Source organism: Phoca vitulina, unplaced genomic scaffold, assembly GCF_004348235.1.
Source record: "Phoca vitulina isolate PV1807 unplaced genomic scaffold, GSC_HSeal_1.0 scaffold6, whole genome shotgun sequence".
Lineage (NCBI taxonomy): Eukaryota > Metazoa > Chordata > Mammalia > Carnivora > Phocidae > Phoca > Phoca vitulina.
This window is the reverse complement of record NW_022589709.1, coordinates 45,456,631-45,481,617: the sequence shown is the minus strand read 5'-3', so window position 1 is coordinate 45,481,617 and position 24,987 is coordinate 45,456,631. Positions and strand designations below refer to the sequence as shown.

Genomic DNA, 24,987 nt, shown 5'->3' with positions numbered 1-24,987 from the left:
TGCCTTGTTTGGGTTTTCCTTGTTTCTTCTGCCTGGAGGTAATTAGATTATTTGATCTGTGGCATTCTAGTTTTCAACACATTTGAAAAATGTTGTCTTGGGCGCCTGGGTGGCTCAGTTGGTTAAGCGACTGCCTTCGGCTCAGGTCATGATCCTGGAGTCCCTGGATCGAGTCCCGCATCGGGCTCCCTGCTCGGCAGGGAGTCTGCTTCTCCCTCTGACCCTCCCCCCTCTCATGTGCTCTCTCTGTCTCATTCTCTCTCTCTCAAATAAATAAATAAAATCTTTAAAAAAAAAAAAAATGTTGTCTTTATTGCTTGAAACACTTTTCTGTTCTCTTTTCTCCCATTCTTCAGGGACTATAATTCTATGTACGTTAGACCTGTGGATACCGTCCCACAGCTCAGTGAGATTCAACTTATTAGTTTTAGTTCTCTCTCTCTTGCTCTGCTTCATTTAGGATGATTCCTACTGCTGTCACTTCAAGTTTCCTGAGATTTTCTTCTGCAGGATCTAATCATCCATTAATCCCACCCATGATTTTCTTTTTTTGTTTATTTCAAATACTCTAGTTTTCATCTCTTTGAAGGCTAGTTGAGCATTTTTATATCTTCTTTTTCTCTTACCATCATGTTCATGTTTCCTCCACCTTGTTGAATGTGCAAGCATATTGAAAATTTTTATTTTAAATGGCCTGGTATGTATGTTAATCCCCTCATCTCCATTACTTAATGTGTTTGTGTCCATAATTAATGTATTTCTCCTAGTTATTGATCATATTTTCCTACTTCTTTTCATGATTGGTAACTTTTGATTGGATGACAGATGTTATGAATTTTACATTACTGTCTGCTGGATTTTGTTGTTTTCCTTTAAGGAGTATGTTTCTGGCTTGCAGTTAAGATACTGGAAATTGGCTGGGTCCTTTCTAGTCTTGCTTTTAAGCTTTGTTAGGGCATGTCTAGAGCAACCTTTAGTGTAGGGCTGATTTAGCCCCATGCCTAAGGCAATACCCTTCAGAGGACTCTACCCAAGGCCCTGTATACTACAAGACCATTCTACTCTAACTGGTAAAAACTAGAAATGTTCCCAGTCTTGTGTGAGCTCTGGCGGTTGTCTAGCTTACTGCTTTGTAGAGGTTCTTTCCCAGGTCTTGATTATTTTCCTTTCATGGTTGTGTACCTCAGTACTCAGCCCAAGACTTAAGGGGACCCCTCTGTAGATTAGAGAGTTTGCTCTCTCTCACTCTCTCACTCCTCGTTTCTCTCTGTGCATTTCCTTCCTTTGGTACTCTGTCCCATGAATTCTAACTTCCTTGGCTTTCCCAAGCTCTGCTGTCTCTGTCTCCCCAGCTGAGTGAAACCCGTGTGCTTTATACATTCCACATTGTTCCATGCTGTGCCCTGCCGACTACTTCCAGGCAATAAGCCCTCCACTCTGTTGCCCTTCTCTGAGATAATGGTCCTGTGATTTTTCTTGTCCAAGGTCTGAAAATTATTCTTTCACATCTTTTGTTAGGATTTCTAGTTGTTTAAGAGAAAGGGACTTACCTGGTTCTTATGACTCCTTTATGGCTGGAAGCAGAAGTCTATTCTTATTTTCTGACAATTGAAACTCCTGCATAAAAATTGTAGTGAGTGGGCAGATGCTCCGTGCAGAGAATGACCAGTTTCCTTCTTCAGCTGTGCTTGGCCAGAACCTGAGGCTTGCTCCTGATCAGCGGCTCAGAGCCATGCCCCCAACTTGACTGGCACGTTCTATGCTCAAGCTGCCCCAAAGGCGCCACCATTCCCCTATCATGCAGCCACCACCTCTTCCCAGTTACCTGCCATGATGACCGCATCCTCCCTGCAGGAGCCGCACAACCACTGCCAGGCCTGCAGAACCGAAAAGGTGGACGAATTTGCTTCAGGATATCAGTAAAGCTGCCCCTAATGATGGGAATGTGGGCTGACTGCAATGGAATGTGTGCAACACACCTAGATCGTGTGTGAGTCTGTTACTGCTACAACTGTAAAGCGATCCACTGATGAAAAGGACCCCCATTTGTTTGACTTTCTTGCGACACATGATCTAAATAAGCAGGTAAAATCCATTTAAAAAATGGATGATTGTGTAATAAACTTAGGCAAGACAGGGGTTCCCAAATCTGGCATCACACCCTCTGTGTTTGACAAGCATACCCTGGGAGACAGTGGTACTGAGCGTGAATGGAGCCTCCGGCAGCCTTCCTCATCACCAGTGGGAACAACTCCCCATGGTGAATAATACCGTGCACTTACACGTGTCGCCTGCACACTTTCTGGAAGCCTCACCAAAACAGGCACCTCTGCTTTCTTCGTACATTTGCACCATTACATTCAATAAAGTATTTTGGTATTAAAAAATAAAAGGTACTAACTTATCTATGAAAAAAATGTTAAATTAGTAGCAAAGGTTAAAAATTTGTATATAGTAGTTGGTTATTGGCAGAGAAAAATTTCATCTGTGCATCCCGATTTCTAACCCGACCTGTTTTTTTTTTTTTTTTCAATAAACTAAGTAAAATTATTTCAGCATTTCTCTTTGAGGTCAATTTCAAGGACTAGGTTTTTTTCTCTTTAGTATTTTAAATATATAAAAGTATAAGCTAGTTTTGGATGTTTTAGATTTCTGTTAAATACAAATTATTTTGTATCAAGTACATTTTATTTGTGTTCCTTATTAGATTCTTCCAGGTTTTATTTCCTTATCATGAATGTTTAACTTACTTACTAAATTCACTCACTCCATGATAATTTGCTTTCTAAGAATTTATTAGATAGGCAAGAAGCCTTTGAACCTAATAATAAGTCATTCTTGGAAACAGGAAGCAAACCTGTGCCAAAATTAAACAGTCCCAAACACCAAAGATTCAAGGTCGGTTTGAAACAGAAACCACAAATTTTGATTGGATCTAAACTTGGCAGTATAAGACTCACATGGTTTGTTTCTAGTATTATATAAAGGAGATATATACACAGTCTAACAAAGGGAGACAGGAAAACCAGTTTAAACTAGCAGAACATTCAGGAAAGGATTAAGAACTCAGATCTAGTGTAGTGAACATGGATCTGGAGCCCCTGAGTCTCACGGTCTGTCACTAACACACCTAGAGTAAGTGAACAGAAGGATGAATGCTTTTGGAGAAATCAGCTATCTTTTCTGAGGTGAATGAATGGCAGATAGCACTATGCCAGGAACACATTCCTCAGAGAGAAAGTCTAAAACTAAGAAGTGAGAGTTCAAAAGATAGTTTAATCATGAAAAAATTGCTTTCAGAATTCCCATTTTCTTAATTTATATGATATGGTTAACTGGGCCAACATCCCCTCACCTGGGTATCAGGAGTCTAGGAAAAGCAAAAAGATGTTTGTGAAGTGTTTTCAAGTCACTAAAAAGACAGTGGAAATATACGTTAAAATACTTTACTTTCAAAGTGCAGCTATGAAAGAAACTATTATGTAGTTGGAAACTGGTTTTTCATTGTCAGTGGATCTCACGGAATATTGCTATTGAATTTGCTAGCACTTCACTGAGTTTCTTGAAGGGCCTCACAGATTCAAAAATACAGACCGTAACATTTGTTAAACCTTTTTTTTTTTTTTTTTTGGTACTGTGAAACGCAATGAAAAAAAGTATAAAACATAAACACAATGAATGATTATAAGACAAAATATCCTAGAACTATCATATAGAGGTCAAGAAATAGAACAATGTCAGCAACCCACAAGCCCTCCCCAAGGCCTCTACCATATCGAGTTTTTCATTAAAATAATGCCACAGTGTTTTTGGAGGATAAAAACACTGTAAATCGTGTCTTCAAAAATCAATATCCCATGTAAATGGCATATTCCAGACATGTTTGAACAGTCCTGGTAAATTCAAACCAACAACAAGCCAAGATTTATATTTGGTTTGAGTGAAACATTTCAAGACAGGAGTTAGAGATAATAAATACCGTCAGCATCCACCAGAAAGCTCAGCTTTGCCCTAGTGGTGCCTTGCCTCGCAGTATTTACCCTGTTCGCATCTGACACTCCCCTGTGGGCTTTTCTCTGTGGTCTGAAAAGCTAGTTCCCTGAAAGAGAAAACAGGCACATATTTAAGATCTACAGGCCCAATCTGTGTAAAAGTGGATTACTGTTGGCCTGCTCCGGCATTCGTGTTTTAGTATAAAGGAAGAACTTGTCTTCCTCACACACAATTTACTTTGTGTTTTCGCTTCTGTCTTTCCCAGGACCCAAGGCTTCTTCTCAATTGAAAACTGTTTCTGGCAGCATGTATGTGGTAAGTCTTGCGTAGCTAGAGATTCTTCAGGAATGGATTCCAAGACAGTTTCTTTTCAAAAGGGGCCATGTCCCGACTCTCTGTGATGCCTCCTCCCCTCCCCCCTCTCACCAATCTTCGTTCGGGTGTTTTGAGATGAGCGTGGGTTTGTGAGATTTTGCGTGCAGGTTTTGTTAGACTTTTGATGGGAACAATGCCACGGCTGGATGCAGTTGCCAGGTGAGTAAACTCAATGTCTCTCTGTATAGCTTTATCAAGGGAAGCAGAAAGAGTGGATGGGGTTCTACTTGTGTAGAACCAGCAGCTTCTGAGCGGCTCAGGTCCTGGAACTGCTTCTTGTCCCAGCGCAATGGGTATTAGAAGCTTCTTGACTAGGAGAGCATTGACTCGTACACCAGATTCTTGTGTCCTTACTCTGTTATCTGATCAACTGCTGCTCAGCTTCCCTGTCCAGGTGTTTTTCTCACCACCTTGCCTGGCCCTCTGGCTCCCCGCAGGATTGCATCCTGCCCGTCTTCTGATGTCTGCCACTTGCCTGCACTTGCCATCTGTGAGGCAGTCTGACTCCAGTGTGGGTCCTGGAGCGAGGGGTTGCCACACCGCCTACTGTAACCTCCGGCACGATGTGTCCTATTTCTAATCAAACCGCTGGCTTAGGATACCTAGCCTTTGCCTTTGGTAGAAGTCCCTAGCCAGCTTCTGAACTCGCCCCCTCTCCCAAACCCTCAGCCTCGCCTCACTTTTCTGAGGACTCACGCCTGCTTTGTCCTATGACACATTCTGCTCTGGGCAACAGACAGACATCAGCACTGGTCCTTGTTTAATGCACTCTGCATTGCTATTGCCTATTCAATTATTCGTTTCTCCAACCATACTATAAGGGGTGATCCAAGACAGGTACTATTTCTGCATCCCCAGAATCTAGAACTGTGCCTAGAATTTAACAGGCATGTCAGCACATTTATTGACAAAAGCTTTTAACCTGGACCAAGATGACTATAAAGTGTTATAGAATCTAATTCTAGCTCTCTCACTGTCTAATACTAAAATCTTAGGCAAGTGAATTGATATTTTTGGCTCGCTTCATTTGCAAAACAAGGCTGAGCGGATGATCATTGGGATGGTTTCTAAGATTGCTTTCAGCTTCAGAGTTCCTCAACTCTGCTTAATGCTCAGAACCTTGATTAGGACATCTTCAAAATGATAGGACTCAATTTTCACCCTAAAAGTGATATCTGGATTGTTCAAAACTGATTTTCAGAGAAAAGCAATTTTTAACCCAAATGATCCATGTTTTCCTTTCTCATGCCCATTATAATGCTTAGCAGATTGGGCCTTCAATTGTAGGACAAATGTAAGAGATGAATCGCCACCTAGTGGACACATCCCTAGACAGTGGCCTCCCCTCCAGAACAAGAGGGAGCTTTGTTCTCTGGAGCCCATAGGTCCTTACCCATAGTTTCTCCTTCCTCCCCCTGACACACATCTCAACCTTGTCATTGCCTCTGCCTCTAAAGAAATCACAGAAATATTCATTTTGGCAAGAGAAGACATATTTATTTTGACCACGTTTGATTTTATTTTTACCTATTTGTGTTTCACATTTACAGTGTGGTAGGCATTTTAAGGAAAAAAAGATAAGGTCCAGCAAACTTAGACTGGGTCTTTTTAGTCTCTTATCAATCTGGTTTGAAAACAATCCTTGAGAATTCAGAGACGCCTTGGCTAGACAGACAGAAAAGGGATAGTAGAGTTCACATGTCTCCCAAGCAGAACTGTCTAGAGAGCCCAGCCTTTCATCCAGTTCCTCACCAAGTGTTCAGAGTTTTACAGTTTTCCTTGTTTAAAGGCAAACCATTTAGAGGCTACTCTAAGGCTTTGGATTAGTAGTTATTTCAATGTGAAGTGGAGTCTTCGCCTGGATAATGTTTTCACTGAGCTTAAGGGAACCTATGTGACCTCTACTTAAAAGGAACAAAAGGATATGATTATGCTAGGTTTTCTTTCTCCACCTTAGAAAAAGTGTCCATAAGTTCTGTCAGTGGAGGTTCAAAGAGGCTTAGAGAAGGTATTCTTGGTTAATTAATGAAACATCAAGAGGATTGCTAAAAGTCTTCAGCCCAGCTTCTGATGCCTCTATGGTACTTTATTATTTTAGCGCAAGACCTTATTCATTTAATCAGCACTAATGATTCCTTCCAGCAACCCCAGATTGGCCAGCTATTCATACTGTAATTGCAGCACTGAGGCTCTATATTTCTCTAGCCTTCTCCACAAGCATATATTTTTCCTTGTTCATTAGTATTTCTCTGCTGTTAAGTGCCGCTAGCTAGCTCATGACGTTCCGATATTTTAATTTCTGTTTCCTACCCCACCAACCCAGTGCAAAATTTCTTCACTTCTCTACAAACTTTTGTTTAATTTCTCTTTCTCTGACATCTCTTACTATGTCTCAAAAAACTTTTGGAATGCTCTGAACCTAAAAATAACTCTTCTATTGATCCTAATATCTATTCAAACAAGTTCTCTCCGACCCTCCCTCCTTCCTTCTTTCCTCCCTTTCTTCCAAGAAAGCCATTCAGAACAGTTCCAACTAAGGGATTAATACACTCTCCCTGAGTTCTATAGACATATCTCCCAGTGGCCATTCTGTAGAGCCTAAGTCCTGACTAAATCACTCAAAGGATGCTGTCAAGATTCCTAAGCCATATTCTTGTATCGCTGCTCTCGAACAGGCTTTATAGGCTTGCTCTTCTTACCTGTAACTTCTGGAAGCCGATATGTACATTAATCCAAACAGCCAAAGAGAAGGACTCAGTGAGGGGGAAAAAATGAAGAAATTATATGCCTAGAGCTAACCTTGGTCATGCATCCCCCTACCCCTGAAGGAAATATACTCTCAGACAAAAACTACCCTTGTTCCTCCCATATATTCATACCCTTAGCACAATCTCTACAGAAACTGCAGACAAAGTAATTTGAAATGAATGTGCTCATCCATAAGCATGCAATAAATATCTATCTATATACATTAGACTGTCTTCAGTGTTGAGTAGAAAACAGAAATAAATATAAGGCACAGTTCTTGGATTCTCAGAGCTTACGTTGTTATTTTGGCAAAACTTATATTTAAATATTTACAGAAAACAGATAAGAGGCATGCCATAAATCATATCTAATTTTCATATAGAAATAATGGCAGAATTAAAGCTTGTGTTGTTGACCAAGGACTTGATGCTAAACCCTTTATAGAATTAATCATGAGCATCACATTGAATTAAGTAGAAGTAGTACTTCTGTATGGTATAAATGTTTCTGAAAGGTGATCAAGAGCTCAAACAGTGAAACATAGTATAGTCGGTCAAAATGGTAGACTAACAACAACTAAAATATATGTCCATTATCTTAACCCCTGGAACCTGTGAATGTGACCGTATTTAGAAAAAAGGGTCTTTGCACATGTAATTAAGTTAAGGATTTTAAAATGAGATTATCCTGATTTACCCTGATAATCCTATGACAAGTATCCTTATAAGAGACAGAAGAGGAGACACAGACACAGAGGAAAAGGTCATATGAAGACAAAAGCAGGTATTTTAACTTTGCAGCCACAAACCCAGGAACCCCCGAACCACAAGAAATTGGGAAAGGCAAGGAATGTTCACCCCTAGTACTTTCAGAGGGAGAGTGGCCCTGCCAACATCTTGACTTCTAGGTTTAGACTTTTAGTCCATAATGGTGAGAAAATAAATTTCTGTTGTTTTAAACCACTAAGTTTTACTAATGTGCTATGGCAGCCACGGGATATTAATACACATGGTAATAAATCACATAAAAACTTTTTTGATGGTCTCTTTTTCCTTACCATAATTTCCTGCCTTTCCTTTACTGTAATGAATCAGAAATTAAAGGCATACCCATATAGAATTAATGAAATTCAGTAGAGTTTCTTTTTTTTTTTTTTTTTAAGATTTTATTTATTTATTGGAGAGAGAGGGAGGGAGAGCACAAGCAGGGCCAGGGGCAGAGGGAGAACAGACTCCCTACTGAGCGGGGAGCCAGACATGGGGCTCGAGCCCAGGATGCCTGAGCTGAAGGCAGATGCCTAACCAACTGAGCCATCCAGGCACCCCAAGTAGAGTTTCTACAGGGAGTGGGATAGCAGCTTTGAAGAGATGTCTGGGGATGAAAATAAGATTTAGAGAAGCTTATCCATGTATCTGCTTTGCGCTCACCTTTTCATGTATTCAAAGGTCTGGGTAACACATAAAGGAATTAGGGAATAAGCTTTTGTTCATCTGTTATCTCCAAACCAAAGTCTGTCTGGCTTCTTGAGGCAAACTCAATTAAAAACTTGTATGTTTTTCTATGTAACACAGTTGAAGAAACAAAATCATAAATCTTTAGAATATCCAAACCAACCCTTCTGCACCTTGATCTATTACAGGTTATTTCATCATTTGGGAATCCTTAAAGCTCTGCTTGGATTTTATGACCAAATCATTGTTGAAATTTGATCCTGAATATGCATAATTAAGAGTGTTTGTATCCTAGACATAAGACTGACTCTTTACCAGATAGTAATTGTAATTGTTAGTCATCTTAGAGGAAAACTAAGATCTGACTTTGAATTAAGGAGATTGATTCCTAAACAATGCCAGGTACGTAGCAGGCACTCCATGAAGATTTGTTCCATGAATGAATTTATTCAGCTAAAAAAGAGTTTGACTTCAGGTAGCCCTCTAATTTTTAGTAGTTAAAATAAACCCATTCAAGCTGACCGTATCTATAGAAAGCCCAAGACAGCCATAAAATGAAGCCCATCGGATTTCTTTATGCAGAAGAAACAGCTGCAAATCCCTCAAGAAGCTGCAAGAGCGATGCTACCTGGAGTCACGTAAGAGAGTGTTGGGACTGGGGTACACTGGAGGGCACACACTCTGTCTTAAGGGGGCGGCCACTACTCAGCTGGAGCAAATTGTTGCCATGCAGAAATTTGAGCCTAATTTGCCATTCATCTCATATTTTCAAGAGAAGCCAGAAATATAGATGAGAACACTTGCCATTTTAAAAGTTGGCAATGAATTCAGTCTTTTCAAAAACGCTCTGTGGTGGCCAAACAAAACACATCTGCTAGCCAGATAGGCCTAGAGTCCTCCAGTCTGGGTCTCTACTTCTTAGTATCTTTCCCTTTCTTTACTTCCCTTGGACTTCTATTTCCTCTTTCTTTCTTTCTCTCCTTTCAGCCTCTTGAATCACTAATTGTCTAGAAACTAGTGTCTGGGATAAAAGTTGTGCAGGGCAGGAAGACTCGAGAACTGGATGTGTTCTGAATGTCAGAACAAGGCTTAGTTTGATCAAGTCAGAAAACAGACCAGGAAGCAAGTAAATGGGCTTTGGATGTCATAAATGCTGGGTTTGGTCCGTAATCTAACAACTATCTAATCATTGAAACATTACTTAACTTCTTTGGTTCTTACCTGCACCATCCACAAAATGGGAATAGTTGCACCAATATCCATTGCACCATTATTGTGAAATCAAATGAGATAATAGTTTTAAATGAACCTTATCGATATAAAGGGCCATAAAGTTATTAATCATACAGTAATTATTAATAACAAGAGGCTTATTGGTGTGCTGCATTCTTGTTATCATATAATAGTTACAGAGCACCAGCAACGTGCATCACCAGAAGTCAAATAGTCATAAATCAAACATGCTGTAGTGAGTTCTGCAAGATAGTGTATAAATTATATGGTAAAGACTAAAAGTGCTATGACATTTCAGAGGAGAAGATTGATGACAACTGGAGTGGAAGTGTGCTAGGAGTAGTGAGACTTACACCAGACTTTAAAGGCTGCAAAGGATAGTCACAGTGTTACTGGCTTGTTTCAGGCGTCAAAACAGATTTTACTTTGGAATTACATTTTTATGTATGTGGCCTATGGAAAGCACCAAACCAATTTAGTTGTTGGTTTCCCAAACTTCATTCATTCATTCATTCATTCACCTGATGCTGGTTGACATCTCTCTGTGCTAGGTACTTTGATAGGTGCTAGAGATAAACTGTCTTTGCCCTCAGGGAACTCACCATCAAGATGTTAAGTTTGGGGAAATGCTAGGTTAGTTGAGCTAAACCTTCTTGGGTGGGGCTATTGTATGTAGGTGTGTGTGTATATGTGTGTGCATTTAGCTGAAGGATTTTCAGATCTTTTAATATTCTTGAGTCTGGAGGTAATAGAATAGTGTATGGAGAGTTCCTTTTACAGATTAGCAATTGGGACCTATTATTTAAATTTAGAGATGCTGTACCTGAAAAGTTATCTAGAGATGGAAGAAAAAATATTATATATGGCTTTGAAAATGTAAATATTGACTGTTTAAACAAAAATTTCTCATATTTTCTGGCTTGTCAGATACCATGTGTAATAATTGTAGCCCATTTGTGCATTACGGAGATATTTGAGGGTATCCATGGGCTCATCTAGTCTCACTGGTTAATAGGGCTTGTACATAGGTATGACCACTGTGATTAACAAAATACAGAACCATTTAAAGTTGTTCTTTCATGTTGCTATTACGTACTTTATCAGTTTCTACCGTTTATAGAATGTCTACCATTTATAGAATGTCTGTGTTCATTTTTTTTTTTAATTTTAGAAAAGGATTCTCTGATAAACATTATTACCAAGTCTTACAGGCACATTAAAATGCCCACATACATTTAAATTTTGTATGTAACTATGTTGCTCTGTTGTTTTCTCATTAAACTAGAACCCCAATTTAGGAGTTTTAAAGTTAAGAAAACAATTCTATTTATAGTAACATTAAAAAGAATAAAATACTTAGGAATTAATTTAGCCAAGGAGGTGAAGGACTTGTATGGTGAAAATTACAAAACATTGGTGAAATAAATTAAAGAAGACATAGAAGACTTAATATTGTTATGATGGTCATGCTACCCAAAGTGACCTATAGATTTAATGCAATTTGTCTCAAAATCTCAATGACGTTTTTTGCAGAAATAGAAAAATCTCGAGGGACCTAGAATAGCCAAAAAATCCTGCAAAAGAAGAACAAAGCTGGAGGACTCATACTTCCTGATTTCAAAGCTTGCCACAAAGCTACAGTTATCAAAACAGAGTGCTACTGACATAAGGATAGACATTTCACTCTGTGAGGTGCATGGAATAGTCAAAACCATAGAGACAGAAGGTAAAATGGTGGTTGCCAGGGACTGGGGGGACATGAGGGGCATGAGGAGTTAGTGTTTAATGGGCATTGAATTTCAGTTTTGCAACATAAAAACAGCTCTAGAGATGGGTGGTGCTGATGGTTGCACAACCATCTTGAGTGTACTAAATATCACTGAACTCTACACTTAAAAATGGTTATTCAAAACAGTATGCTTTATGTTATGTGATTTTGCCACAATCCAAAGTTGGGGAAAACAATAAAAATGATTTTCCAGTAATTATGGTAGAACATTGACTTTATCATTTTAAAGACTTCAGCCTATGCCACTTAAGTTTTCTGTTCTTTCTCACCCTTTACTCTTTACCATTGTTTTTTGTTTTGCCTCACTCCAGGGCCTCTGGCACCAAAAAAGTTAATGTTTGAAGCTCTTGAAAAGTAGGCCTTTTATACGTAGTGAGGGTATTTCACTTCCGCAGTCACATCTCCAGTCTATACCTGCATTGGAGGGATTTATTACAAATGCACATCTTGTAGTCAGGACCTCTCTTTGCCTCAGGACACTCACCACCTGTGAGAGGCTCCCCCAGAGATTGCCCAACCTCCTGGGACCCACTTCTCTTCTCCTGAAGATTTGTCACTTTCCACCCCCACCACCTCACTGTGTACATGTCAGCGGTTTCACCTAGAGTCTAGAATAGTTTTCTCATCTAAATTGGCTTTCATTTGAAAGAAAGCAAAGATGGAAGGATAACATGAGGGGACTGGATCCTAAACTGTGCACTAATTAGAACACTCACATCCAGAAGCCTATGACCTCTCCTCTCTGTGACTTCCCATAAAATTTTAGCCAGTGGCTCAGGTCACAGTGTCTCAGGGGCTGTCCTTCCTCTTGGGATGTTGGAGGGCTGCATTTAGCTCACACTAACTCCCCAAAGCCAGGAAATACTCTTTTAACAGATGAAGCGCTCTGTTGACACCAGAAAAGATGCAAAGCATAACGTGGTATGTGTTCGTCAGCTCCCAGAGCAAGGGAAGCAAAGCAAGTGGGCTCTTTACAAACCCTATTTAGTGAGAGTTGCTTGATAAACCACAGGAGAGGCAAAATAGGATAAGTGAAAATTCCTTAGACGTATCTCTTGCAGTTCAGCTGATGTGTAATTGTGTTTCTGAGCTACCCAAACCAACAACCATCTTCATTTATTAAGCTCTTACAACTGATTGGGTGCAGAGCTGAGAAACTCCACACTGCACTGTCTTCTCTGATCCAAATGTGCCAATAGTATAAAATCAACTAACTGGCCAGTTATATGTATCCAGGATATAATCAACTAACTGGCCAGGATATATCCCTTTTGCTTCTCTTCTTCCCAGATAAATAGGTGAGAAATTGCATTTTCTTAAGCTCAACCTACTTTATAATGAAGATTCAACATGCAAATGTAACACAATATATATAATAGGACTATTTGATGTCCATTGTAAACTGAAAGATTAGAAAGCATGAGATATGACTGCAGTTTCATTTAATGATCACATCTTTCTTGGTTTACTTGGGGAATCAGACTGTTCACATCATTCGAATGAAGGCATGCAAGAGTTACAGTTGTGACCAAGGTAAAATAAAAAGGCCTAGATCTATCCTCTTCCCAGAAATAGCTGGAATATTGGACAAAATGTATTAAACAGTGGTTTGCAAGTAACTGGAAGTCAGGCAAGAAAATAGAAGAGATACCAAGAGGAAATAAACAAGGTGAGCCCCACCACTGTCTCACTTTACTTCCAAGAGAGTTTCCAGGCCATGGTGTCATGTGTCCAAGCCACCGAGGAACTGAAACTCTCAGTCACTGCTGGTGGTCATATAAAGGGCTCAGTGACTTTGGACAACAAGTTAGAAGTTTCTTTAAAAAGTTAAACAGAAACATGCCGTGAGATCCAGCCGTTCCAGTCCTAGTTATTTACACAATAGAATGAAAGCATATGTCCTTAGATTTGTGTGTGTGACTCTTCATAGCATCTTTATTTGCAATGGCTAAAAAACTGGAAACAAACCAAATGTCCATCAAGAGATGAATGAATAAACACACTGGTAAAATACATACAATAGTATACTACCCAACAATAAAGAGGAATGATCTGTTGATACTTACAAGAGCATGGGTAAATCTCAAAGAAAGAAGCCAGACTACATAGAATACATACTCATTCCACTTATATGAAATTCTAGAAGACATATATTAATCTATAGTGACAAAGAACATCAGTGGTTGGCTAGGAGTGAGGGCAGAGGTGGAGGAAGGGCAGGATTACATAGGGACACAATGAATATTTTGGAGATGATAAATATGTTCATTGTTTTACTGTGGTGATAGTGTCACAGGTGTATACATATGTCAAAAGTTGTCAAAAATATTGTACACTTTTAATATATGAAGTTTATTGTATGCCATTGGAAAAGTATGTTTTAAATGTTTAAAATTGTAGTAAAAGATACATAACAGAAAATTTACCATTTTGATCATTTTTTAACCGTACAGTTCAGTGACATTAAGTACATTCACGTTGTCTGGTGCAGCCATCACCAGAACTTTCTTCATCTTGCAACCCTGAACACATTAATATGTTTGTCGCTCATATCTCAGTAAAGCTACTGGAGGAGGGGGAGGGGAAGTGGAGCAGAAGGAGAAGCCACCACAAAGTGAGGTTGTTTTTTTTTTTCAGCTTTTTAAAAAGCAAATAGATTATGAAACGCTAGCCTGATAATTTGTCATTTATAAAAGCTGATCCCATGATGCTGGGCCTTGGGCAAAGCCTCCTGTGTACATCAGATCCTTCATTCCTCACAAGAACCCTATGAGGTGTAAATAGTGTACAATCCCTGTTTTACACGTGAGTAGACTGAGGACTTTTTTTTTTTTTTTTTGAGGAGAGGGTAGAATGAAGTTACTTTTCCAAGTTTATTTGACGAGTAAAATGGCGAAGGCACGTTTCAAGCGCCAGCAGTCTCTTACTCTTTCAACTTTCATATGTCCATGAATAATTTTTCAGGGACGACAAAATAGGTGCACTGATGATTTTACTTCATTCGGAGGACTGAGAAGGAAACAAAAGTTTCCTGAAGTATCTGAAATCTGAAATTCCTGAAAAATCTGAAATGGAAAACAGATGTGTTCTTTCTCATCATTCATTTTTCACCAAATAATTTTTTAGGATACCTAGGTGTTAAGCACTGCTCCAGAAATTTGGGATACAAGTACAAAGAAAACAAAACAAAACAAAACATGGCCCTTGCTTTTGAAGTCTCACATAGTCCATGAATTGTAACAATACTGTGATACATGTAATAATGAAAGGGCATGCAATTTACAGTAGATATTCTGAAAGGCAGGAGGAGCAGGTGTGGGGTATAAGCAGGAGAATCACCTCAGAAAAACTTGAACTACTATACATTTAATCCAGGTCTTGAAATTTTGGTCAGTTTTTTCTAGATAAAGGTGGGAGACAGGAAAGAAGCTTATAAGCTATAGAAATGACATATATGAAGGCAAGAGGATGTTATAAAAGAGCAGATGTTTTCAAAGGTAGAAGCCACAGGGAAATTAACTCTTTAAGTTGATTTGTTATAAGGAAGATCATCAGTATTTGAGTTGGAAATTTCTGGAATGTGCAAAGTGTTCATTAGGAGTTCGTTAGGCTATTGTAATTGCTAGAAATAATTAAAACTGAAACACATTGTGCTTTGTGGCCAAGAGGTAATAAAAATAGATGAACTTGAGGAAGTTTGCTGTGATATACACTTCAGGTCACAACGTGTGACCTAGGATTGCTAAGTACATGGTATCTCTAAGTGGTATATCAGTAAGATGAAAATACTTTGTGTCTGGTCTAAACTTTTCCTGGTAAGCTAAACTTTACATGGCTACAAGACTGCCTCAAAGCTATTTTAACAAATGAACTGATGTTTATAAAACATCCTGTACAAACTTTACACTTTCATTTAAATGTCAAAAAACTCTTTTTCTAAATCCCAATTTCTCTTTATAATAAGAAAATGGAGCACTTGAAACACTGAAACGTTTAATGCTCATTTTCCCCTTACGGAGTCCTATTCTTATGAAATCACTGTCTTACTTTTGTTGGAAAATTTTAAGTCTGTAATTTTTAGTACCATTTAAACAGAGATTTCTTAGTTATTTTCTTAAATGATTCCTGTTTTTATTTTTATAGATTATTGACCCAATTTATAAACATTACATTAACTTTGGAGAGACCTCCAAAGACAGTTTTTTTTTTTTTAAGGTCAGAATTTCCTGAAGATTTTGAGGTTTTAGTTCGTGTTTATTATGACTACCTCAGAGACTGATAGGGGTCTGAGAGCATGGGTAATGTATTACAAAAAGTCCTACTGAGCTTATTTCAAGAACATTTCTATCTGTGAGGGCTAATATCCAAGGCTGATGCTATCACGTTGTTACTTTGAAGCATGGTAGAAAAAAAAAAAATGTAAAAGGAAGCATTTAATTGAATAAAAGCAATGAAACAAAACACCAATTGATTTTTCTGTGTTCTTGCGTAAAACGGAAAGAGGTCGAAGACAAATTATCAAAATACAAATAATATGTCCCCAGAACTGAGTTTATCAGAATGTCCGGGATGGTAAGGATTTACAGAGCGCTTAACTACGTCTGAGGCCATTCACATATGATAACTAGTTTTGCCACACACTTCCCCTCCTCTTTTTATTTATTTTTTTATTTTTTATTCTTTCTTTAAAGAGGGTGGGAGCAGGGCAGTCCTTGTTCTGTTCAGCTTCAGTTTAGTAAAGAAGAAGAAAATAGTAATAATAAGTGGGCCCCTGTCTAAACAGTAACAACTTCCTGAAAAGTTACAATATTCTTTGGAAATTCAGTTGCAGCCTAACATGGGAATATATAACTATATAGAGACTAGACTGTATGCGGTACATGGAAGTAGCCGTCGTGGGATCAGACAGATTTTGGCTGCTTGAGGTAGTGGCCTTCCCCTCTGAACTTCACATTTCTCTTCTGTACAACTAGAATAATATCATCTACTTTTCAAGATTATCATGAAGATATGCTTGGCCTACATTAGGTGCTCAACAATTGGTGGCTATTATAACTATTATTTTTACTATTGTCATTATTATTTTTATTATTATCATAATCGTATTTGGAGAATGAATAAGAGAAATTTAGAGTTCATCTGAGACTGCAGTATCTTTTGGACGAACACTACCCTGGGAACAAAATATTTTGGTTTCCATAACAGGGAAATAGTATGATGATTAGACTTGTCAACCAAAATAGAAGTTAGAAATCAATGCTAGCCATGTGCATTTACTTTAACCAAAGACAACATTCTTTTTAAAACCTAATGGTGGTTGTCCCATTCAATTTAAAAACTACTATTGGCTGGGCGCCTGGGTGGCTCAGTCAGTGAAGCATCGGACTCTTGGTTTTGGCTCAGGTCATGATTTTGGGGTCATGAGATAGAGCCTCATGTAGTCTGCTTGGGATTTTCTTTCTCCCTCTGCCTCTGCCCCTCCCCCGCTTATGCTCTCCCTCTCTCTCCCTTTCTAAAATAAATAAAATCTTTAAAAAAATTTTTTTAAATAAAAAAAAGAAATAAAAACTACTATTGGCTGCAAACTTTTTGAATGTAACTTTACCCAGCATTTTAGGTTAAAATTGTTTTAAAATCATTATTTCAAAATGGTTAACAGTACTGCCCCATGCCAACCACCAGCAGCCAGATGAGCCCAGCATCGCCAGGGGCCTTCACCTCAGGCCACAAGTCTGCCTGCTTTCCTTCTGACTCTCAGCGAGAACTGGAGACCGTCTCTCAGACTTGCAAACACAAAGCTAATTTTCAAGCAATACGAGAGTAGTTGAAAGCACTCATTACAACTTGGGGTATAGTAGATAAAATAATGTTTTGTTTATAGTAATACAGCACTAGGTATGGGTAAGAAAACTTCTGCTTTAGTAAAAATTGCTTGCTTTTAAGACTATTCCATTTCCTATGGAACATACTTGCACAAAAGGGGGCAAGAAGTGACTTTTCAAGGAAGCGGAAAACTTTTGTGAATATTAAACTATAAATCCCTATAAACTAAAAAGGTGTTTGTAGAAGAGTATCTCTTAGGACTGTGGAGGCAAAATTTAATTTTGCAATTGCTAGTACTAGGCATGTGTGTTTTAGAACAACTGACAGATAATTGCAGAACGTTTTTATAAGTCTTTTAAATATAAAATGTTGACACTTTTTCTGAAAGCTGCAGAGCTGATATGATATATCCTACTGATAAAAATGATACTTTGTGGCTGTTTTCTTATTACAAATTAATTATTTCAATCATCACTTAACTATAGTTCCCAATTAAAGTGCAATTTTAAGTGCAGAAAATCAAATTGGACCGTTCAAATAAATGAATCCCCAAATATCAAATGTTTTAAATAAACTAAATTTGAATCCTGTATCTAATCTTTCTTTCATTAAAAAAGTCTCTAGTCATTTATGTCAAAACTGGACCTCCGAAATGGAGTTACTGTGTACCTATTTCCATCCTTAAACCACACATTTGGTTCACAAATCAAGTAATTATGTGTACAAAGGGATCTTGGGAAGTGCAATCACTTCCCTGGCACATGTAAGTAAAATATGGATGCTCAATTTCCATCTTAATGCATGCAAATGACAGACCCACACATACAGGCATTATAACTGGCCCTGTGCATAGCCTGTCACTTTGGCTATTGAATTTAAAAAGATATCCTGTTCCTCCGAGCATGTTGAACAACATTCAGCAGGAGAATTGTCTCCAATTCTATTTTTGTTTAAATTTCTTACTTTCATTTCTAAATAAATAAATATTGAATTCTGATACTTAATGTATTTTTATCATTTGCCTAAGAACGTTGATATATTACTGTATTTCATTTTATAGTGAAACTGGCATATTATCCTTTTTGGTTCTATAATCCTTGTAGGGCTTTGGATCTAGGATTTACTAAAGGTATGGCGTAACCTCCTTGGGACTTTCTGTCCTCATCTGAGAAATGGGACTGTATTCCTGGCTGCCATGTGCAGGACAGAGGCTGCACACTGTACGGTGGGAAAGATGCTTGCACAACTGTACACAGCAGCTCACCCCTATCAGTTACAATATAGGTTTAATCTTTCTAGCAGAGGCTCAAAATTAGAGTGACTTGATAAGCTGCAAGTTTATTTCTCTCTCATGGAACAATCTGATTAATTTAATGTAAGCACATCAACACTAGTATGGCAAATTCACAGTGCCAGGGACCCAGGCTCCTTCTCTCTTGCCCTTCTGCCATCCCTAGGCTGTTGTCCTTATACACATGATCCAAGAAAGCGAACTGGGACATCAGCATTTTAGGCAGCAGGATGAAGGAAGAAGGGAAGAGGAATCGTGTTGCCATCCTTGAATGACATATCCTAGAAGTTGCTCACGTCATTTCCTCTCCTGTCCTATTAACCAGAATTCAATCATGTGGTCCTTCCTGGCTGCAAGAGAATCTGGGAAATGTTGCCATTTTCCTGGTAGTGGTGATCCAAGCATGCTATGAAAGAGGTGTGACCGACTGAGCAGACAATTAGTTGGGGGGAGTATGTTGATTTTATTTCCTTATTTTCTGTATTCTTGATGTGCTGGCATTTGGAGCCTTGATCATGGAGAGACTACCCCTCCTAGAGCTAGCTAATTCCTAGAGATGGTAAATAATTCTCCTGGGAATATGCCTTCCATATACAAACCAACCAATCTGTAGCCCACACCCCCAACCAGCCCCTTTATCAAACACACACCAAGCCAACACCTACCCTAGATCTCCCCAGGGCCAGGTACTAGACCACTAGGGACCATCTCTCTAGCCCAGAGCCTGCCAAAACTATTCAAACTATCCAATCCTGAAGTTACTCAGTGTACCTACCCTGTCTCACCCATTACTTTCCACACACAATAAAATAAAATAAAATAAAATAAAATAAAATAAAATAAAATAAAATAAAATAAAATAAAATAAAAAAGAACTAGTAATAAAGGCTCTGGGCCATGCTCTGCTTTCACCCCTCGTCTGACTCCTGACCATCCCTGGTTCTTCTCCATGTGACCCTGTGTGGCATGCAGTGCATCTATTTCTAGAGATCTACGTGTGCAAACTTCTTCCTTCATGACAATCATTTCCATGTTCTATGTCTTACCAAATCTAATAAAAACAAATTCTGGGTACATTTTCAACTTAGGGAACAACTAGATGCCTCTGCCAGAAGGCCTATTATTATCTTCCACATACACTACGCAGGGATTGTTCAAGGATTAAGTGACTAGTGAATACTAAATTTGTAACTTTGTAAATACTAACATTCTGTACAAATATAAAGGCAGATATGCAATCCAAGTGTAAAAAAATCTTTAATAGGAAATTTTTAAATTTTTAACATTGTGTCATGCAGTTGAAATTAACAACTTTCACCTCAAACTTTTATTCTGATTTAGTAAACACTGTAAAAGGAATGGCCAGGGTTGGAAATGTGAAAGATGAAATCTCATCCCAGTGGTTGGTGGTGAAGGGGAAAGTAGAAACTGGATCCCCCAAGTTTTAGAAACTTTCCAGAGTCTTCTTGTCTTTATTTTGGTTGATGATGATGATGGAAATTTTTACCCTGAATTACTGAAATTTTACTTGGTTTTCCTTTTTTTACACCTTTAACTTTTATCATTGAGCACATGAGTGAGAAGGGTGGAAAGATAGACTCTTCCAATTTGTTGCCTTTAACTGTTCACACGGAAAAAAGAGGGTTTTTTGTTTGTTTGTTTGCTTGTTTGTTTTTATCCAAACTATTTGTCAACTGTTGGACTTCAAATGCCACACTTATTACAAGGAAAAATCTCCCAGCAAAAGCTATAACAAAAATATAATACAGTTAATTCGTATGACAGACTGGTTGTGTGGTTGACAAACTTATGACATAAAAGAATGACTCAGTGTACTTGTTTATATTACACATTCCTGGGTTTCACTCATAGAAATTCTAATTTAGTAAGGCTGGGGAAGGGCTCAGGCATCTACATTTTACGAGCATCACAAGTAAGATTTTTAAAGATACATTTACATTTCTTTGGTAACACCTTTGAGATATAATTCGCATACCATACAATTCACATTTAAAGTGTACAATTAAATGCCTTTTATTATATTTACAGAGTTATGCATCTACTAGCACTAACATAGTCCAGAGCATTTTTATTACCACAAAAAGAGACACCACACACATTAACAGTCAACCCCATTTCCCCATACTGTTCAGCCCTAGGTAGCCCTATTAATCTACCTTCTGTCTCTGTAGAGTGGAATCATACAATATGTGGTTTTCTGTGTCTGGCTTTTTTCCCCTTAACATAATGTTTTCAAGGTCCATCGATTTGTAGCATGTCTCAGTACTTCACTCTTTTTTTATTGCTGAATAATATTCCCTTGTGTGGATATACCATATTTTATTTATTCATTCATCAGTTTATAGACATATAGGTTGTTCCCACTCTTGGAACAGTGCTACTATGAACGTTTATAAGCAAATTTTTATGTTGACATATGTTTTATTTTCTCTCAGATATATACCTAAGAGTGGAATCGCTAGGGCAAATGAGTAACCTTTGGAGAAACTCCCAGACCACTTTCCAAAGTAACAGTACCATCTTACACTCCTACCAACAGTGTACAGGCTTCTAAATTCTGCATATTCTCAACAACACTTGTTATTATCTGACATTTTGATTCTAGCCATCTTAGTGGCTGTGAAGTAGAATCTCATGGCTTTGAATTGTGTTTTCCAGGTGGCTAACGATACTGAGCATCTTTCATGTGTTTACTGGTTATTTGTTTATCTTCTTTGAAGAAAAGTCCATTCATGTACTTTGATCATTTTAAAAAATTAGGTTGTCTTTTTATTATTGAGCTGTAAAAGTTCCTCATCTCTTCTAGATAAAAGTTCCTTCTCAGATCTATGATTTGCAAAAATTGTGTCCTATTTTGTGCGCTGTCTTTTCACTTTCTTGATGGTGTGCTTTGACACCGTGGAAGTTTTTAATCGTGATGAAGTCCCATTTTTAAATTTTTTCTTCTATTGCTTGTGACTTTGGTGTCAGAACTATAAAATACAGATTATTTTCTACAGTGGCACAAGATACACATTGAAAAATACTGATCTAGTTGTAGATGGTCCTTGACTTGAACCAGTTCATTCATTTGGAGCCTGTTCTTGTGGATTTACTGAGAGCTGTCCTCTGGAGGAAGATTAGCCGAAGCCATGCCCCAGTAACAAGACACTGCCTTCCATTTATTCGTTCATCTAGTGGCTATCCCCAAGTTTGCAGGCATTGTGAAAATTAGAAAGAGGTTCCAGCTTGTGGGAAAATAGAGTCCCTTGGTAAAAGTCTCGGTAGGGTGTGTCAGAGGTGGAAGAAATTTTGCCCCTTGCTCCTGTCGATTATAGACGTTTGCTGGGTCAATGGCTTGACTGGCAGAGCTTGGATGCTGTTTCAGCCCCTGCTCATTTGCTTGGCTGGACACTTGTGTAGTGCAAAGATTGCACAGCCGTACATGGTGGCCCTGGCCAATTTATCAGGTGCTTTATTTTCTTGTCAAATCTTGTTAACTCTGTTGTGTAGGTATTGTTATCACTGTTTTGCCAGTGAGGAAACTCAGGTGGGTCGGTTGGCTTGTTCAAATTCATGAAACTAGTAAGTAGCCAAACTAAGATTTGTGCTCCCCTCCTATGACTTCAATTCTAAAAGGCTTTCCACTCTGCCACTGTTTTGTATTCTGTTTGTCACTCAGGTTTTAAGACCTTAAAGCTTATTAAATTCCTCCATCTGAAACCAGATCAGGAACTGCCAGACGTGTCGGGAACCTATTTACCTTGCTGGAGTCTGTACTCAGATTACTACTTCCTTCCCGTTGCTTCCCTGTATCAAACCCCTGGCCTTCTAATTTAGGACTTTCCGAGGCTTGGCAGTGTTTCTCTTCCCTTATTGCTGAACCATAGCCAGATCTCTTCTCCCTTCATGGAGTTGCCAAAATGCTATGAATCAGAGGAAACCCTGGCATTTGGTATGGAATCGCCTTACCACTGGAACGCTGGGAGACTTCTTATTCAAATGAGACATAAAGGTCTAGGATATGAAGCACATGCACACCTACAGTTACATAAAGGCACAGATGGGAAGCCGAGGGGCTATGGCAGAGGAGACTGGAGGAAAGGCTTTTGTAGTTTCTTTCTTGCTGGACGAATCTGTTTTCACCAGCAAGAGAAATCTTGCTGCATCTCTAGACAACCCAACAACCTGCTTTTCTCCTCACCAGTATCTCTTGCGCTGCTTTCCTCCAAGCTATATGCCACTATTTTTTCTGTGGAAAGTACTGTCCATTTTCCCTTTTCTCCTCAAGGGAGAGGTGAAGGGGAGACTCCAAGAGAAGTCACAGAAATTGAGGATGTTTCTAAGAAGTGGAGCTCAGCATATGTACTCAGAAAGGGACTTTGTTGATCGTCCTTGTGCCTACCCTACAGGAGCGAAGGTATTTGGTGAGAAGTAACTGGAAGGAGAGAGGGCATGGGGAGCCTGAACTCCCACTATTTGATCTGGCGAAGCCCAGGATTTGGGTTTTTGTTTGTTTGTTTGTTTGTTTTGTCTTTTAGTGAGCTAAGTGATAGAGCAGGAGGTAGCTGTACTAAAGCTGCCTTGCTGGTGTCCCGAGAGTAGCCTGTCAGACTTAAGGAACAGTAGCAGGGACGTGGGGCGTATCAACTGAGATTGAGTTGAGGAGGGTGAGGGGAGAAGCACAATGGCACCTCCCAGGGCAGGAGATTGCACAGCAGGATGTCCTCTAGAGACTCCTGGAAAGTGCACACATGTCCTCCAGGTGGCCAGCACTGGGACACCTGACCCACAGAGGGCATCAGCTGCCAGTCGCTGTGGTCCAGAGAAGCTTTAATGATCCCAGCGAGGATTCTAACAGCAGCTGGTAAGGAAGAGGGTATTGTCCCTTTCCTTCACCCTCACTTCTGCCTGTTTGTAGCAGAAATGCTGAAGCTAGAAGAGAGCGCATACAGAGGTCCCAGAGCAGCCCACCCAGCCCTGCCCCATGCCAGAGTCAGGCAGCCCCAGGAAGAGTAAAAATACAGACATCCTCCTTCTCTGGTTTAAATCCCTTGAGCCACAGGTAGAGAAGCTTTGGTGGAAGGAGAGCCTTAATTAGTCTATGATATTCGTATTTTCAACTATGTAAAAATAAGCATATGTTAATGAAAAGTGTACAGAGAGTTATGGAACCTTACTGTCATTGGGAAGGGGGCATTTGACACAGCAGTTTGGACAGTGATTGGGAACAAAAACAATAGCATTCGGGTTATTTTTTAACTTGGAAGCTCACAAATAGCCTGGTTTCAAGCAACCGAATTTTTCATTCACCTTTGCTTTTTTGTTTGTTTGTTTTTATGTCCAGTTAGCCACTGCATAGTACATAATTAGTTTTTGATGTAGTGCTCAGTGATTCATTAGTGAACTATAACACCCAGTGCTCATCATCTTTGCTTTTTACTACCCCCAGTCCCACTGTTTCCTAGGCATCAGCCATCCGTCTGTCCCCAGGTGAAAACTGCCCTCCCTCAGCTTCTTCCTTTTCCCATCTGGATCTGCCATCTCTATTAGGCATGGCTGGATCATTTTAGGAAATGATTCCCAATTATAATCCAGATTCCAGCTTCTTTCTCACTCTCTTGATATCTGCTTCCCCAGTTCCCTCTCCAAAATGCAATTGTCTGTCACAGGAGGTATTCTTTCCTATTTTGTTTATAGCTTCATGGGCCAGTCTCTATTTATGAATAGTGTAAAATTGTGCTTTATGTCCTCACAATACATCGCCTCAAAGATAAAAAGTCAAGAATGTACATTGAAGAGTGCAGATTAACAGTGTTCTTGGTTAAGACCCCCTTAGGAAGATGCATTGTTACCACTTGGGTTGCTGGGTATTTGGATCCCTCAACTACAAGGGGAAAAGGGACTTTCTTGGCCCCTAGAACAGGAGCTCAGGTGGAGTCATAGGTGGCCCCAAGGGAGGGAGCTGCGTAGGGAGGCGGCGTCTTCTCTGCCTGCTACATTTTGGTTTCAGCCTTCCTTGATGCTTCAGAAATCCTGGTGTATTGCTCCCCTTTCATCCTTGAAATCTCCCTGCCATTGCCTCCTCCCCTTCCTAAGCCTCTGTACAGCACACTGGCCTTTTGGGGATTCATAAGGGTGTTTACTATGGGGGGGGGAGGATAAGCAGAAGAAGAAAAGGAGAGAGTAGATAAAGGGAATAAAATGAGTCCTACCCTCCACTAGTTTCCCACCAGCCTTCCCTTGGATCGTTTAAACTTATGGTCAGAATCTTAGGATCCTTC

At 39.2% G+C, this 24,987-nt stretch overlaps 2 protein-coding genes across 3 annotated transcripts in view; both read left to right on the top strand.

Moving 5' to 3' along the window:
- The window catches only part of XRCC4 (X-ray repair cross complementing 4), a 336,322-nt gene that overhangs the window by 307,247 nt on the left and 4,088 nt on the right, over nucleotides 1-24,987 (top strand). Inside the window, exons 9-10 of one of the 2 annotated variants that reach the window (XR_004299390.1) lie at nucleotides 4,259-4,308; nucleotides 8,756-11,103. The gene's annotated coding sequence lies outside the window, so the exon portion shown is untranslated. Of the gene's footprint in view, nucleotides 1-4,258; nucleotides 4,309-8,755; nucleotides 11,104-24,987 lie in introns of those variants that run through there. The other variant, XR_004299391.1, reaches the window with a different exon arrangement.
- VCAN (versican) overlaps nucleotides 4,292-24,987 on the top strand; it is a 143,338-nt gene continuing 122,642 nt past the window's right edge. Inside the window, exon 1 of the mRNA XM_032404044.1 lies at nucleotides 4,292-4,308. Within this exon, the coding sequence (XP_032259935.1) occupies nucleotides 4,300-4,308 (9 nt within the window). The 5' untranslated portion in view covers nucleotides 4,292-4,299. The remainder of the gene's footprint in view (nucleotides 4,309-24,987) is intronic.